This window comes from Gracilinanus agilis, chromosome 1 (assembly GCF_016433145.1).
Source record: "Gracilinanus agilis isolate LMUSP501 chromosome 1, AgileGrace, whole genome shotgun sequence".
Classification (NCBI taxonomy): Eukaryota; Metazoa; Chordata; class Mammalia; order Didelphimorphia; family Didelphidae; genus Gracilinanus; species Gracilinanus agilis.
This window is the reverse complement of record NC_058130.1, coordinates 196,665,873-196,682,742: the sequence shown is the minus strand read 5'-3', so window position 1 is coordinate 196,682,742 and position 16,870 is coordinate 196,665,873. Positions and strand designations below refer to the sequence as shown.

General features: G+C 35.4%; 1 protein-coding gene across 1 annotated transcript; it reads right to left on the bottom strand.

Annotated features, from left to right (window-relative positions):
- Positions 1-2,649: 2,649 nt before the first annotated feature.
- LOC123231135 (peroxiredoxin-6-like) lies at positions 2,650-3,189 on the bottom strand. The gene has a single exon (XM_044657369.1). It carries the CDS (start codon positions 3,187-3,189, stop codon positions 2,650-2,652), a length of 540 nt encoding a protein of 179 aa, XP_044513304.1.
- Positions 3,190-16,870: the final 13,681 nt, after the last annotated feature.

Here is a 16,870-nt window from a genome sequence, read left to right as displayed (position 1 = left end):
CCTCCACTCTATTTCTTAGCCAACATGAGATTGTTTTGAGAGGTTCAAATTTGTATATAGTTTGCTAGTGGACATTAATGTATAGAGAAATGCTGATAATTTACTTGTTCTTTTTTTATATATATATTCTGAAATGTTACTAGTGTTGTTAATTGTTTCAAATAGCTTTTTGGTTGATTATGTAGGATTTTCTAGGTATACCATTATATTATCTTCAAAAAGTAATACCTTTATTTTCTCATTCCCTGTTCTAATTCCTTCAATTTCTTCTTTTTTCTTATATTGTTATAGCTACCATTTGAGTACAATATTGTATAATAGTGGTGATTATGGGCATGCTTGTTTCATTCTTGATCTTACTTGGATAGCTTCTAGTTTATCCCCATCATAAATAAGGCTTGCTGATGGTTTCAGATATTTTTCCCTTTCCCCTCCTCCTAATGTATTCTCTTTCTCGTTATTTAATATTATTTTTTATACCATCCCATCATATTCAACTCACATCCTTACCATTAATGTGTACTGTCCTAATAATGATAAATTTCTTAGAAATTATGAGAATAATCTTCCCATTTGGGGATGTAAATATTTTAACTTTCTCTTGAATTTAGGAATAATTCTCATTTTTATTATATTGGAACAACAAACCTATGAGCAGGTAATATTTTTTTTTTTTCTAATTGTTAGATCTGACTTGATTTGTGTGAAAAGTGTTTTGTTGTTGTGATTGTTCCTGAATTTAACTAGGCAGGTAGATTAACACATATTTTATATTGTATACAATTATTTTAAATAGGGTTTCTCTTTCTATTTCTTGGTGTTGAACATTAATGTATAGAGAAATGCTGGTAATTTACTTAGATTTGTTTTATATCCTTCTCTTTAATGGATTTTATGCCTCTTTTTACCAATTTTCTTATTGTTTTTTTTTGCAGTATTAATATCTTCAATATTTTTGAGCCTTTTTTTGAATCTTTTAATTCTTTTTTCATGATTTCCTTTATCAGTCTCATTTCTTTTCCTATTTTCCTTCTATCTCTCTTATTTGATGTTTAAAATCCTTTTTATGCTTTTTCATAAATTCTTTTGAGACTTGAGAACAATTCCTATTTTTCTTGGTGGCTTTGAATGAAGCAATATTGGTTTTTTTGTCTTCTTCCCAGTTTGTTTTTTGGCCTTCCCTGTCACATAAATAATGTTCTGTATTGAGTTTCTTTATGTTGTTGTTGTTTTCATTTTATAGCCTTTTTATTTTCTTTTAACTTAAAAATTGTTAACATTAGGCTCTGTAACTATGGTGAAGGAAACAATGTTCCAAGCTTCAGATTCCTTGGGCAACTCCCTTTAGAGCTATGTCTAAGTATCTATCTGCTTTCAGTTCTTCCAAGGTCATATGATGTAAAGAGAGATTTGTGTAATACTCTCCCAGCCTATATTCTCATCTTTCAAGTTCTATTTAAGCACTCTTGTTCAAGAACACCATGTAGTTTTCCCTGTTGATTTCCTTCAGTATGGTGTCCATGTTCTTTTTTCAACAAAGCCTTCAGGCAATCCAATGATTCTTAGATTATCTCTTTATTTCTTTTGGATCTATTTTTCAGGTGAGTGGCATTTCAAATGTTCTTTTTTTTTTATTATTCTTTTGAATTTTTTTTGTTTTGTTCCTGCTTTCTAATTACTTAGCTTCCATTTGTCCAATTCTAATTTTCAGGGAACTTCTTTTCTTTTTTTTGAGGCTCTGTAACTCCTTTCTTAGGGAGTTATTTTCCTGTTTGAGTATTATATTTTCTTTTTAAGGGATTTTTTTTCTTTAGTAAGTTTTTGCCATACAAGGTTAACTTTCTCTACTATTTTCTTTTCTAATTTTTAGTCTAAGTTTCTTATTATTTTTCTATAATTTTTTGGAGTTTTTCCAAGGGTTATTTTTGGACTTGACATCCTTTCACATTTTCTTTTGAGTCCTTATATTTTTTAATAGTTGTCCTCTTTTTTTAAATTTTTGTTTTAAAAGTCTTTTATTTGTGGCTCCCCTAAAGGCAAAATATCAAAAAACAGAAAACTATCCATTGTAGAGACAATATTTTGTAGTAAAGAAATAATATCTTTCTCTCCTTCCTCCCCCCTCTCTTAGAAACGCTTTATCTTACTATGAACACGTCAAAGCACGTTTCCCCGTCTAGATAACTGACTGGCTTAAAAGGCACCGGGATGGTGGCCCCCCCACCATATCCCACCCCGGCCGGTCCACAGGGCTCCTCTGGGCCTCCTCCACGTGAGGTGACAGAACCAGAAAGCTCTTTTGTCTGATGTCACAAAATATTATGGTTGTATTTTGCTTCCCTAGATCTGCTGGAAAGGTGAGACTCTTAAGAACATCCAGCATGGAGGAAAAGAGTGTGAAACACCTCAATGACTCCCTGTTGTTTGTCTCCTGCCCCACCTGAGAATTAGAAAAGGAGGATATTTATCTGGAGGCCCATACAGCAGTCTTTGTGGGAGCCTCCAGAGGGCGGGCCTTCCATGCCCCGGGAAATGCTGGGAAAGGCACAGGCACTGCTGGGGCCATTTTCATCTAACAAGCTGGAGTTAAATAGAGCCGCCTCAAAGGTCCTGGGGAGCCGCCTATAAGGGAGCCCTGGCCCGAGGTCCCTAGGGCTGGGCGATGTACCGGAGGTATTTCTTCCCTGAAGGGAGCTCTTTGGTGAAGACTCCTTTCGGAAACAGGGTTTTGGCCTCCTCTTCAGAGATAGTTGGAACAACCACAATGCTGTTTCCAGGTTTCCATTCCACGGGAGTAACAACCTTCTTGTAGGTCGTCAACTGAAGGGAATCGATCACTCTGAGGAGCTCGTCAAAGTTCCTGCCGGTAGTTGCTGGGTATAGGATGGGGAAAGACAGCTTCTGGACAGGTGGCTCTCCATTGCATGCACTGATATCCTTACACCCGGCAAGGTGGTCCTGGACAGAGTCGACAGAAAGGGCATTCATCTTAACATTCCGCTTGGCAAATTCTGGGGTGAGCTTGGTGGCAAGGCCCAGCTCTGTGGTGCACACTGGAGTAAAGTCCCGTGGGTGGGAGAAGAGGATGCCCCATGAGTCTCTGAGGAAGTCGTGGAAGCAGATGCGGCCAATTGTGGTGTCAGCCTGGAAGTTGGGGACCTCGTCTCCGAGCAGCAGACCTCCTGACATGGCGGCTGAAGGGAGGAGCAGAACACAGATGGTAGGACTGTAGGACTTGGACAAGGAGGAGGAGCCACAGGCTATGTATAACTGTCCTCTTTTGAGCTTATATTTTGTTCACCTCCCTTGTTGAAATATTTTTTTCCTAGCAGTCGGCTTTTTCTCTGTCTTTTGCTCATTTGGAGGTTATTTTTTCCCTTGCTTTTGTCTGTATGCTGAAGCTTAGCTCCATTACTGAGCTGGAGGGAATATTGTGCCACACTTGTACTGTGCCTAGAAAACGCTCAGCTGTCATAGTTTCATATTAAGCCCTCTGCAGAGGTGGTCTTGTTGGTCTATTTTGTGGAGGCTTGTAGCTATTAAGTTCTACTAGTCTGAGTAGGATTCTGCCCAATATAAAAAAGGCTGGACCTTCTTAGACTGAATTCCTCCCACTACTACCTGTACTGAGACATAACTGGCCTCTCTTCTGGCTGGATTAGACAGAGTCAGTTTCCTCCCATTGCTGTTTGTTCTATATTGCTTTGTTTTTTGCTTTTACCCAGCATCTGTGTTCATGAAGGAGATTGGTCTGCAGTTTTCAGTTTGTTGTTGTTTTTTTTTTTTTTTTTTTTTTTGGTCTGCCTTGAATTGGAATCAGTACCATATTTGTATCATAGAAAGAATATGGTAAGACTCCTTTGCTTGTCAAAGGATTTGTATAGTATTGAGATTGGTTGTTCTTTAAATGTTTGATAGAATTCACTTTTGAATCCATCTGTCCCTGGATATTTCTTCTTAAGAAGTTATTTGATAGGGGGCAGCTGGGTAGCTCAGTGGAGTGAGAGTCAGGCCTAGAGACAGGAGGTCCTAGGTTCAAACCCGGCCTCAGCCACTTCCCAGCTGTGTGACCCTGAGCAAGTCACTTGACCCCCATTGCCCACCCTTACCACTCTTCCACCTATGAGACAATACACCGAAGTTAAAGGGTTTAAAAATAAAAAAAGAAGTTCTTTGATGACTTGTTCAATTTATTTTTCTGAGTTGGGGTTATTTAAATATTCTATTTCCTATTTTATTAATTTAGGCCATTTTTATTTTTTGTAAATAATCCCCATTTCACCCAAACTGTCATATTTATTGCCATATAATTGAGCAAAATAATTCTTAATAATTACTTTAATTTCTTCTTCATTAGAGGTGAGATTACCCTTTTTATCTTTGATGCTGTTAATTTGATTCTCTTTTTTTATTAAATTAACCAATACTTTATCTATTTTATTTATTTTTTCAAAATATCATCTCCTTGTCTTATTTATTATTTCAATAGCTCTTTTACTTTCAATTTTATTACTTTCTCCTTTAATTTTTACTATTTCCAATTTAATTTTATCTAAGTATTTTAAATTTGTTCTTTTTCTTATTTTTTGAGTTGCAAGCCCAATTCATTGATCTCTTTCCTGTTGATTTTGTTGCTAGAGGCACTCAGAGATATAAATTTTCCCCTGAGTTCTGCTCTGGCTATATCCCATAGGTTTTGATATATTGTCTCCTCTTCCTCATCCTCTTTAATGAGGTTTGTAATTGTTTCTATGATTTCTTCTTTGACCCACCTATTTTAAAACTTAGATTATTTAGTTTCCAATTAATTTTAAATTTGCCTTTCCATGGATCTTTGTTAAGTATAATTTTTATTGCATTATGATGTGGAAAAGTTGTATTTATTATTTCTGCTTTTCTTCATTTGTTTGCAATATTTCTGTGCCCTAGTACATGGTTGATCTTTGAATATGTACCACATACTGCTGAGAAGAAGGTATATTCCTTTTTATCCCTGTTCAGTTTTTCCCATATAGGTATTAACTCTAATTTTTCTAGCATTCCATTCACTTCCCTTATTTTTTCTTATTTATTTTTCAGTTCAATTTATCTAGTTCTGAAAGGGGAAGTTTGAGATACCCCCATTGGTATGGTCTTTTTATCTATTTCCTCTTTGAATTGCTTTAATTTTTCCTTTAGAAACCTAGATGCTTTACCATCTGGTGCATAAATGTTTATTAATTATATTACTTCATTGTTTATAGTAACTTTTTTTAAATTAAATTTTATTTCTTTTAAAACCCTTACCTTCCACCTTAGAATCAATACTGTGTATTCATTCTAAGGCAGAAGAGTGGTAAGGACTAGGCAATGGGGGTCAAGTGACTTGCCAAAAGGTCACACATCTAGGAAGTATCTGAGGTCAGATTTCAACCCAGGACATCCCATCTTTGGGCCTAGCTCTCATTACACTGAGCCACCCAACTGCCCCCCCCCATAGTACCCTTTAGCAAAATATAATTTTCTTCCTCATCTCTTTTAATCAGATCAATTTCTACTTTAGCTTTGTCTGGTATCATGATTGCTACCCCTGTTTGTTTTTGTTTTTTTGCTTTAGATGAATCATAATAAATTTTGATATAGACTTTTATCTTGAATCTGTGTGTGTGACCATGCCTCAAACGTGTTTCTTGTAAACAATATATAGTAGGATTCTGATTTCTAATCCACTCTGCTATCTGCTTCCTATTCATGGGTGAGTTCATCCCATCCACATTCAGAGTTATGATTACTAACTGTGTATTGCCCTCCTTCATATTACCCCCCTTTAAATTCTGCTCTATTCCCTTTCTGTTCCTCTTTACTAGTATTTTGCTTCTTGTCACCTACACACACACACACACACACACACACACACACACACACACACTTCCCCCTCCATCTGATTATTTGTTGGAAGCAATTGAGAGAAACAGAGTCTCTAATAGATATTTTTATCTGGACCCCATCAAAAGATCAATGCAGACTGGCAAGGCCATGCATTTTGACCTTTCTGTGCTGCAAGTCAGGATGCAGACAGGATGGGTTATGTAAGATAAAAATCTGAAACCCCTCTTTTTGATTCCTTTTATGATCCACGCCTTTTCTTATTGGAAAACATTATAATCTAATTTTCTAGGAAGCTTTACATTTTTAGTAAACCAGCAATTAATGAGTTAACAGCCTTTTTTTCACTCAGCAGAGGAAGATGCAGCTGTGGGTATATCTCTCTTACTGCTCAGACATTCCAAGGACACAGAGTAGCAGCTTCAGGCAAATTCCACACTCACTCACTCACTTACACATACTTTCTAGTTACTCAATTTCTGGCCTTGGACCTTGTCTCCTTCTTCATTATCTTCATGAGTAAATTCTTTGTAAAACTATATACCAATCATGAGGTAATTCTGTGCAGCTGTGAAACTTTTTTGGGCTTTGTGTGAAAAGGAGTTTTGTTGAATACTGTATAAAATGTCTCAAGCTCATTGCTGGTCAAAGGAGCAGCCATGACCTAGAGGCAGCCCCTAGTATTAGATTCATTCTTTCTCACCTAAACTGTCATCTCCCAGATCCCTGGAGCTTTTGGATAGCTTTCAACAATTACTTCCTTATTCCCTTGACTTATTCCACCTTTACTTCTCTGTGGAGTAAGAGAGAATTTGATACTGTAAAAATAAAAATGGGACAGGAACAAAAATAAGGACAATGAACTAGAAAATAAAGGTTCAAAAGTGATTCTGATACTTTTCATAGACATTATCAAATGTATCTTCAGTGGTAAAGTGAAGTGAAGCTCTAAGATGAACTTCCCTTCAGGTCCAGGCACAAGGAAAGCTAAAGAGACTCTTGTTATAGAAAATTAAACTCTTTATTTAAAATATATGAAGGTAAAAGGATTTCTAATTCTAATTCTACCCAAATAAACTCCCAGGTTCCTCAAGGAACTGTTTCGCCTATGATTCACAGGCTATGCTAATCCTCCCTGATCTAACTAACAAAATTTTATACTATTCTAACTAAAACTACCACTATAATTCTTAACTTCAACTTTAAGTTATAAAGATAACCAAGTCTAACTGGTAGAGTCTCAAGAAGAATCAGGTTAGGACTCTGAGCCTTAATAGACTCAGTGTCTAAACCAAGGACCAGGTTTTCTTTGGTCTTTTCAGAGTTTAACCAATCTATACACAGTAACAGATAAATGAATAGTGTTTCCCAAGTTGGAAAAGAAAAGACTCAACTCCTTCAAGTCTTTCAATTAGAAAGAGAAAGAGTCAAAGTTGTTACCTTATCTAGCCCTGAGAGAGAAAAAAGATCCTGTGTGTGGCTTTGTCAAATGCCAGAAGCCAACTCTCAGAATACCACACCCAGAGTGTGTAACTATCATAGAAAAAATAGTTATAACTGCCACCAGTTGAAATTAACACTCTCTCTCAGCTCTGTTTGAAACTCCAATTCTTCCTAAAGCCAGCTTCTCTACTTATCTCTAAACTAATAAAATAATACTTATTTTCTAATATCATCCTTGTAATACCCACTGAGTATACTTGTTTTTTCCTCTCTGAACTAAAGATGACAGTAAAGTTAAAGCATTGCCCATCACCACCCTTATCCTTCCCTCTCTATAATGATTTCTCATACCTCTTTATGTTATATAATTTACCCCATTCTCTCTCCAATCCCTTTTGTCTCAGTGCAATGCTCTCTTTCGGCCTTTGATTTTTTTACATATCATTCATATGTATACATGTCATATGTATATACTGTTCCATATCATCACATTTACATATACATCTTATCTTCATATATTATCATATACATCATATCATCATAATCAGCTTACTTCTCCATCCTCTTTCAGAGCTAATTTCTTCTATCTCAATTTTTGAGAATTCTAGAAATCCACTTTCTGTGTAGACATATAAGCATTTTAAGCATAATTAGTTCCTCAAATTTTCTCTTTCTTATTTACCTTTTGGGGCTTTTCCTATGGCTTGTGTTTATACTTCAAATTTTTGGTTTAGGTCTGTCTTATTCCTTGGAAATGTTTGGAAATATTCTCTCTTATTAAATTTCCATTCCCCACCCCCAGAAGGAATATACTCAGTTTTGCTAGATAGGTGACTACAGATTGAAATCCCAAATCTTTTGCCTTCCTGAATATCATATTCCATACCTTTAGATCATCTAATGTAGAAGCCATTAGATCCTGTATTTGAAAGGTTTCTTTTTGGCTTCCAGAAGCATTTTTTCCTTAGTTTGGTGGCTCTTGAATTTAGCTATTATATTCATGGAAGTTGTCATTTGAGGATTTCTTTCTGGAAGTGATCTGTGAATTCTTTCAACAAAGTCTCTACACAGTTATCTTTGATAATTTCTAGTAATATTATGTCCAAGGTATTTTTTTGATCATGGTTTTCAGGTAGTTTAATAATTCTCAAAATGTTTCTCCTAGATCTATTTTCTAGTGTGTTGTTTTTTTTCAATAGTATATTTCGTGTTTTCCTCTATTTTAATTCTGCTTCATTGTTTCTTGATTTCTCATGAAATCATTAGTTTCTAGATTGTCAATTCTGATTTTAAGACCTAATTTTCCTCCGTCAGTTTTAGATTCTCCTTTTTAATTCGCCCATTTTTTTTTGCATCACTTTCATTTCTCTTTTCCTACTTTTCCTCTGCCTCTCTTAATTGGCTTTTGAAATCCTTTTTGAAGTCTTCCAGAATCTGTGCCCAATCCATATTTTTCTTTTGGACTTTTCATGTGTTTCCTTTGCTTTCACTGTCCTCTTCTGTGTCTGTACCTTGCTCTTTGTCTCCATAAAAATTCTTCAGAGTTCAGTGTTGTTTTTTTTTTGTTGTTGATAGGGAAAACTATCTAATTATAAGTAGGCTTGAGGGGAAAATGTGATGGTCTGAGGGATGAGGGCACTGACAACCCCCTGCCCCTGTCAATGCAATTGGCACTTGAGATGCTGATAGCTTAAAGACTTTCTTCAGGCTTAGGTGTAAGCTTTTGATCTTACTCTGATCTTGATCAGATCAGAGACTGATCAAATTCTAGCCCCTGGATCTGGCTCAAGTTTTTGGTCTCACTTTTTACTTGATCTAATCAGGCACCCCCTTTATTGTCCTGTCTTGGAGCTCTGCTCTGAGCTTTAGTCAAAAAGATCAGTACTTAGTACTTAGAACTATCAATCTAGCCAGAGTATGAATTAAGTCCTTGTCCTAAGCCCAGAATAGAAATTCCTGTGCTAGGGCTCTGGATTTCTCCCCAAGTTTCAAATTTCAAGTGGTATGGGTTGGCTTGTATCATTATTTGCCCAGGCAGGATCTCAAGCTCTGGTTGTTGGCTTGGGCATATGTTCCTAAACCTTGAACAGCAGATGTGGGGTGGAGGTGTGTGGCTTGCTCTTGACTTGCTCTTCTGTCCTCATTACCATTTCTTATTGACTCTGTTCTCCTCTCACCCCAGTGATCCAGATGTTCCTTGCCTACCTTTTGGGTCCTTTACTCTACAGGTTGTTTCACTCTGTCTCCTTGTTGGTTCTTTTACTCCCTTATTCATTTTGTGGTGATGTTTTAATCTTGGTCAGAAAGGACTCTCATGTTGGCATAGAGCTGCTCTGGACTACTCTGCCATCTTGGCTCCAGCCCTGCATCTCCCAGTTTGTCTATTTTTAATGTTTTATATATCAATTTGCTGAATAATCCTTTGGTACTCTAAAAAATAATAATTCACATTTCATATCTATGTTATATATGTATTTTTGGCATGCAATATATAATGAAAGGATGACTATAGTTCAAAATTGTATCCAAGCTAATGCTATCTCAGGGCACAAAAATAACCTGAATTTCCTTTTATATATACATTCTGTTTTCCTGCTATATACAAGTTTTGCTCACTGCTATCCTAATTAGTAAACTGTGACCTTATATTCTGAAACCTTTTCTTTTGTCTCTGCATACCCTTAAATGATTTGTACATATCATCTTTAATTGACACTTTGCTGATACATCATCAAAATGGAGAGGATACGAAACACCATCGATTAGAAAAAAGATCCTTGCATTTTTCTACTTGCAATGATTCAGAAAACAAGTTGGTGCTATGTGCATTTGATTTTAAAACTTTTCTTGGTGGCTTTTTCTAATAAAGGTTGATTTCAACTCAAATGCTGTCATGTAAATTTAACCTAATTAATTATCAGAGAATTTAATGGAGACAAACCAAAGTAGATAAAATTTCAAGAGAATTTCTTTCTTTACATTGATTCATATGAATTTCTAGAACCAGAGTTTTGCCTAAGAATTTATTATACAGAGCAAGAAATGGACTAGAAATTTCCTCACAAGGAATTGAAATCTAATAAATATAGTACATATTCAACACGAATGTGAAGATTTGTGAAATAATTTCAATAGGGTACTAGTATGTGAAAAATAAATGGTAGATTGAGTATTATACTGTTGGTTTGATATGGCACAATTATTGAATACCCCAAAGTCCTTGCAAGATCTGGTTCCTCAGAGTAAGAATATAATAAGTACTACGTGGTAACAAAAAAAGAAGTAGGTAGTTCCATGCTATAATTTGTGAAATAACAGGAAATGGAATCATTTCCACATTATAATATGAAGATAATTTCAAAGAACTGGAAAAATAGACCAGAGTTCTCTCACTAATATTAATCTTTTTTTTTCACTGATAAAACATGTCATACTCTTCCCCCAAATAAGAACTAAAACTCCCTTTCTTTACAATAATGGCTGTTAAGTATCACATTTTCATTAAGCTCTCTGTTATCCTTGGAAGATAGCCTTGGATAAGGCATGAACTTTGAAATATAGATGTGCAAAGTAAATTACAAGGCAAGTAAGTGTTTAATAGCATCAGAGAAATCTGCAGCTCAAGCTATGGTTGTTTTCTAACACAGCTATGGTACTTGCATTTAATAGAGTTGGACCAATAAGGAAAATTCAAGGGTCTTATTTACCTCCTAGGAAAGCAGCCATTTATCTTCAACTGTTCTATAGTAAAATAAGAGATTCAAAAGAAGGTGTAGAGGGATGAGTGATAAGTGTAAGCATGAATGAAAAACATTTCAAGGCAAAAAAATGTAGAAACCATATATAATAGAAAGGATGTTTATGGAACACAATCAATGACCTTGTCTTGAATCCTTTGTTTGAAAGAGAAATGTTCTTTGCAGAAGCTTCAACCAGTCTCTACCTTTTCTCTCTGTCACTGTAAACCTTTTTTAATCAGATTTGACTTTGAATGAATCAGAATTCATTAGTTAGAACTAATATAAGTTGCTATATCAAACACAAAACCATCAATTACTCATTTTCTGCCATTACTTATATCCATAGCAGGCAGGCATTGTTTGTAATTTCTATGAAATTCACTCACTCTTAGAAATTAACCTTTTCTTCTTTGTCCCCTTTTGATTTTATGTTAGTATGCAAAATTTACTCATGCTCTAGAAAATAAGATCTTGGTAGACTAGAACAATTATATGAATCAGACAAAATGAATTGAATTGGAAAAAATGTAAAGTCATTCCCATTGAGTGAAAAAATCAAGTGTAGAAAAAGCAAGTTTGAGATCATAACTCCAGATATCTTATCTTTGTACTTCATATTTTCAAGAAAGATTAAATTTTGTAGTAGTTTTAAGTATTATCAACCCGAAAAAGAAACAAATTTTTCAATAATCTATCGTTGCTATTTGTAACAGTTAATGAGATAAAATAATAGCTGTCCTCCTACTCTTCTTAGTATAAAATAACATTAACAAAAATGTATTCTTATTTACTTTACCAATATACATTAAAATCCATTGTACATTTTCATCAAACTTGCAGCTAAAACTTTCCATATGTGTTGTTTCTACCATTGGAGAAAAATGTCTGCCTTTTCTATTTTTATTGTGCTTAACATATTGTTTTGCTTATAACAGGTGCTTAACAAATTCTTTATTTCATTCTTATTCAGAAAAGTTGAAATTCACAATGAACCACTGCTCACCTGGAGACAAAGATAAAATACCACTGATTAGGTGAGTTGTAGAAGCCTCCAGTTCCGAATAGAAAACAAAGATTCACAAATAAGAAAAGACTTAGAGTTGAAACAATCAGAATCACAAAATTTGAAAGGTGTCAGGAACCTCAGAAGCTACCTAGTCTAACTCTTTCATAAGTATAATTCTTCTCAAAAATATCCACGAAATGTGATTATGCAGCCTCTGATTGATACTTTCTAATGGAAGATAATACACTGTCTCCAGGAGCAGTCCATTCCATTTTTGAACAACCTTTCTCCATTTTTCATTATATCAAGCTGTATTGTACTTCTACAAATGTTACTTATTGCTCTAGTTGTGCCCTTAGATCTAGGCAGAACAAATCTAATCTTTTTTCATTTTTTACACAATAATAATTTGGATTAATGAAGACTACGATTATATACTCCCGAAATCTTGCCATGGTAAAATATTCTAAGTTCCTTTATCTGATTTTTATGAGTTGATTTCAAATATATTTGTCACTCTGTTTATTATTTTCTGAAGAGATTTCAGTTTGTCAGTGTACTTTCTAAACTATGTCATCCAAAACTTATCACAATACTTTAAGTGAGGGCTTGGCAAAATAAATTCTACAGGCCAAATATGGCCTCGTCCCCATTTTTTACATTTGCATAAGGTATACAGACAATTCTTCACTCACTGGCAATTCAAAAGAATAGGTGACAGGCTGGATGTGACCTGTGGGCCATAAATTATGAAATCCTGCTCTTTATTGTTCACAAGAATAGAATGATTACTTCTTTCTCTCTGTATATTGTGCAACTAGCATTAGCAATAAGGGAGTATCTCCTAGTAGAGGAATTCTGGAAACAAGCCACTCTGATTAACACGGTCCAATAATCAGGGAATTCACATTAGAAGACAACCTATAATGCTATGGAACTGCATATGAACACAGTAATTAGATGTTGGAAACTTTTCATTTGTACTTAGATTTTTTAACACTACAACAGTGTTATACACCTGCATAGCTATATATTAGGATTTAGTCCTACCAAAAATCCTTTGCATCTTGCACCATTTCCACATATTCATGTTTCAAGCAATGGTGATTTAGGATTTGTGACTAGATGACAGGTCTTAAGGGGGAAAAAAAGCTCTTGAGGGTAGACTAAAATATTATCAACCAGCTGTAATGTGGAATTGTCCTACAGCAGTGATGCGCAACCTTTTGAGCTTGGAGTGTCAAAATTTGCCAAGAAACTGAGTATAACATGGGTGGTGTGTCACTTTGAGAAAAAAAAACACAATTTCACAATATTTATATTTTAAATAACAAAAATTTATAATTATAATATATAACTGTATTTAATAAACCAAAATAGGTAAATTAATATAGGTAGAATTATCATCTATACTTTACAGAGTGTCTACACTACACTACAGAAAATGTTTCATCCTCGGCATGCAGCTCCATACTTCTCTGTATGAAGCTGCATGTAGCTACATGTCATCGAAAATGGCTACGCATGTCAGTGCTTCTATCTTCTTCTTCTTCCTTCATCTCCTTCAGTGCTGTAATATGCAATGATGCATGTAACTATAGTGAAGTTGTCTTGTGTGCAATAGGATACAAAACCTTACACTTTAAATACAAATCAATCCATTATCCTCTCTGTATTAGATTCTTGTAGAAAAAAGTCTGTTATTATATCAGTATTCAGCCTGCTGTACTTCCTCTGTGATCCTTCTATGATAGCTTTTTTCTTCAGTCCTCTCCTTCTGATCCGTTGTCCTCTCTGTCTGATCTGTTATCCTCTTCCCTGATCTTTCTGACTGCAGACATGTAAAAGGGAAAAAGGGTTTTGGGATTGGATATATTAATATTTAAAGGTGTTGTCACCAAGGAACTGAATAAATACCAATTCTTAAATGATTTTAATAATTTATTTACAAAATATAGGAGAGAGTGGAAGTAGAGAGATGAGAAGAGGGTAAAGTAAGAGATCTAACTTAGTGAACTAGATTTGTATTCAAGTCTGGGCTTTACTCCAGCAGGGCTCTGGAGGCCCAGCCTGAGAGCCTAAAAGTCAATTAGCAAGGGGTTTAGCCACTAGGGCTTCTCCCAGTCAAGGGAGTCTCCCAGAGGCTAGTACCTCTAGGGAAGTTAAGGTAGTCAGTCAACCTTCATCACTCACCATGTGTAGTTCTAAGGGAAAGATTTAAGAACAGTCTCACCAAGGTCTCAGGGTCCCAGCCAGAGCTCCTCCATGTCCAAGCAATGAACAAGAAGCCTTCAGGCACAAGACATGAAGAAGAAGAAGAAGAGTCCAAAAGCCCAAGTCCTGAAAGTTATCTGAATTTACCAAGGCCATTTCTTTAATCACTTCCTGTGCCTTCCTCTTAGTTTAGGTATCCAATCACAACAGACATGTTGCTTAGGATTGCCCAGGGGGCAGTCAGTCAATACTGATTTGTCACACACTTTTGCACACGTGGGTCACAGACCTCCCCACTTGTGAATCAAATGGTGGTGTTTACATCTTTGGTGATTAAATCTAAGCAAGGGCAGGGTAGATTTAATCTCATTATTAAAGAGATGTTGCCTGATGATAATCTCTCAGCTATCTTTCCATCTTCTTCTTCTGGATCTCTGTTTCTTCTCCTTCTACTACTCTAGGAATCTTTTTAACATGTGAGTAATGGAACCATGACTCTTTATCTAAAATTTTATTGCAGAAGGTGAAGTTAAAATTACAGTGAATGGAACAACCCATGATAGTTTTGTTGCCAAAGTTTTATTAAAATTTACTATATAAACTGAGTCACCTGACTTAATATTATGTAATGAATAATCCAAAGGACCACTCTGAAAGAAAAGTCCCATATATTTTCTTAATCTCTCTTGTAAGGAATTTATATAAGATGTTATTTGGATGTCACCCCTAATGTCAAAGCATAGGCCGTTTTTACAACTCTTGCCTTGTAAATGTAGATGATCATACAACATTTCAAATGGAGACACATGAATTTCAGACCTTGGTCTTGTTAGGATATAGAATAACACTAGGGGTAAGATGTTTGGCCATTTCATATGCCTCTGAGTACAAAGTTTCCCTGTCATGGTCTTTATTTCTCTATAAAATCTTTCTAATTGACCTGAACTTTGTGGATTGTACAGAACATGAAACTACTGAGATTCCCAAGTTCTCATACACTTACTTTAGAATACTATCTGTGAAATGGGTCCCTTTATCCAAATCAATTTTTATTGGAACTCCAAATCTTGGAACAATCTCTCTCAGCAAGGTCTTAACAACAAATGCTCAAGGATTACTAGCAGATGGAAATGCTTCTGGCCATATAGTCAACTAATCTACCAACACCAAGCAATACTTATATTTTCCTGCTTTAGGCATAGTAATACAATATATTTGCGGATTTTCAAAAGGAATGTAAGCTAATGGTCTCCGACCTAGACCTCTTTTCTTAAACACACTCTAATTGAATTTCTGACAAATAGAATAGCTGGGGAAAATTTTGTTTGCCATGGAGGTAATTCTTTTTTTTTTTTTTTTTTGTAAACCCTTACCTTCCATCTTGGAGGCAATACTGTGTATTGGCTCCAAGGCAGAAGAGTGGTAAGGGTGGGCAATGGGGGTCAAGTGACTTGCCCAGGGTCACACAGCTAGGAAGTGTCTGAGGCCAGATTTGAACCTAGGACCTCCTGTCTCTAGGCCTGACTCTCAATCCACTGAACTACCCAGCTGCCCCCAACCATGGAGGTAATTCTTGAGGCTATCCACATTCACTTTACTAGAGCAACCAAAGCCTGTGTCCCCAAATGGCCTTTGTTATGAAGAGCGTGGCAAATATGATTGGAAAGTGCCTTTGGGAGTATTGGCTTTCCAGTTGATGATACCCATATGCCATTCTCTTTCCTAGTTCCAAAATTATACTGTGATGTTTGAATTTCTGAGTCTAGATAAGCTCTTTTCAAGATCTTCAGATTCTGTAACTGAGAAATTCATTATATAGGATGGAGCATTTTGTGCAGCATAATGAGTAGTAACATCAGTACAGTGATTACCTTGAGAAACTGGATCTCTGCCAAAAGAATGACCTCTTCAATGTATTACAACCAATTCTTTTGGTTTTTTAATAGAATCCAGTAACTCTGTGATAATCTCCACATGAGCTATCTGTTTTTCCCCAATGTAATAAACTTCTCTGTTTCCAGATGGAACCAGTTACATGTCAGATAGAGAATGCATATTGGGAATCTGTATAGATATTAGGCCTTTTACCTTCAGAAAACAAACAGGCATATTTCAGAGCAGTACACACTAGCAGTAATAATTAGAGAAGAAAAAGAAATTGAAGGTATTAAAATAGACAATGAGGAGACCAAGCTATCACTCTTTGCAGATGATATGATAGGCTACTTAAAAAATCCTAGAGAATAAACTAAAAAGTTAATGGAAATAATCAATAATTTTAGCAAAGTTGCAGGATACAAAATAAAGGAAGATAAATCATCAGCATTTCTATATATTTCCAACACATCACAACAGCAAGAGTTAGAAAGAGAAATAGTATTTAAAATCACCCTAGACAATATAAAATACTTAGGAATCTATCTGCCAAGGCAAACACAGGAATTATATGAACACAAATACAAAACACTTTCCAAACAATTAAATTAGATCTAAACAACTGGAAAAACATTGACTGCTCATGGGTAGGATGAGTTAACATAATAAAAATGACCATTCTGTCCAAATTAATTTACTTATTTAGTGCTGTACCCATCAAACTACC

Coding starts and splice junctions, on each gene's coding strand:
- LOC123231135 (XM_044657369.1), bottom strand. CDS start 3,189: ATGTCAGGAGGTCTGCTGCTCGGAGACGAGGTCCCCAACTTCCAGGCT.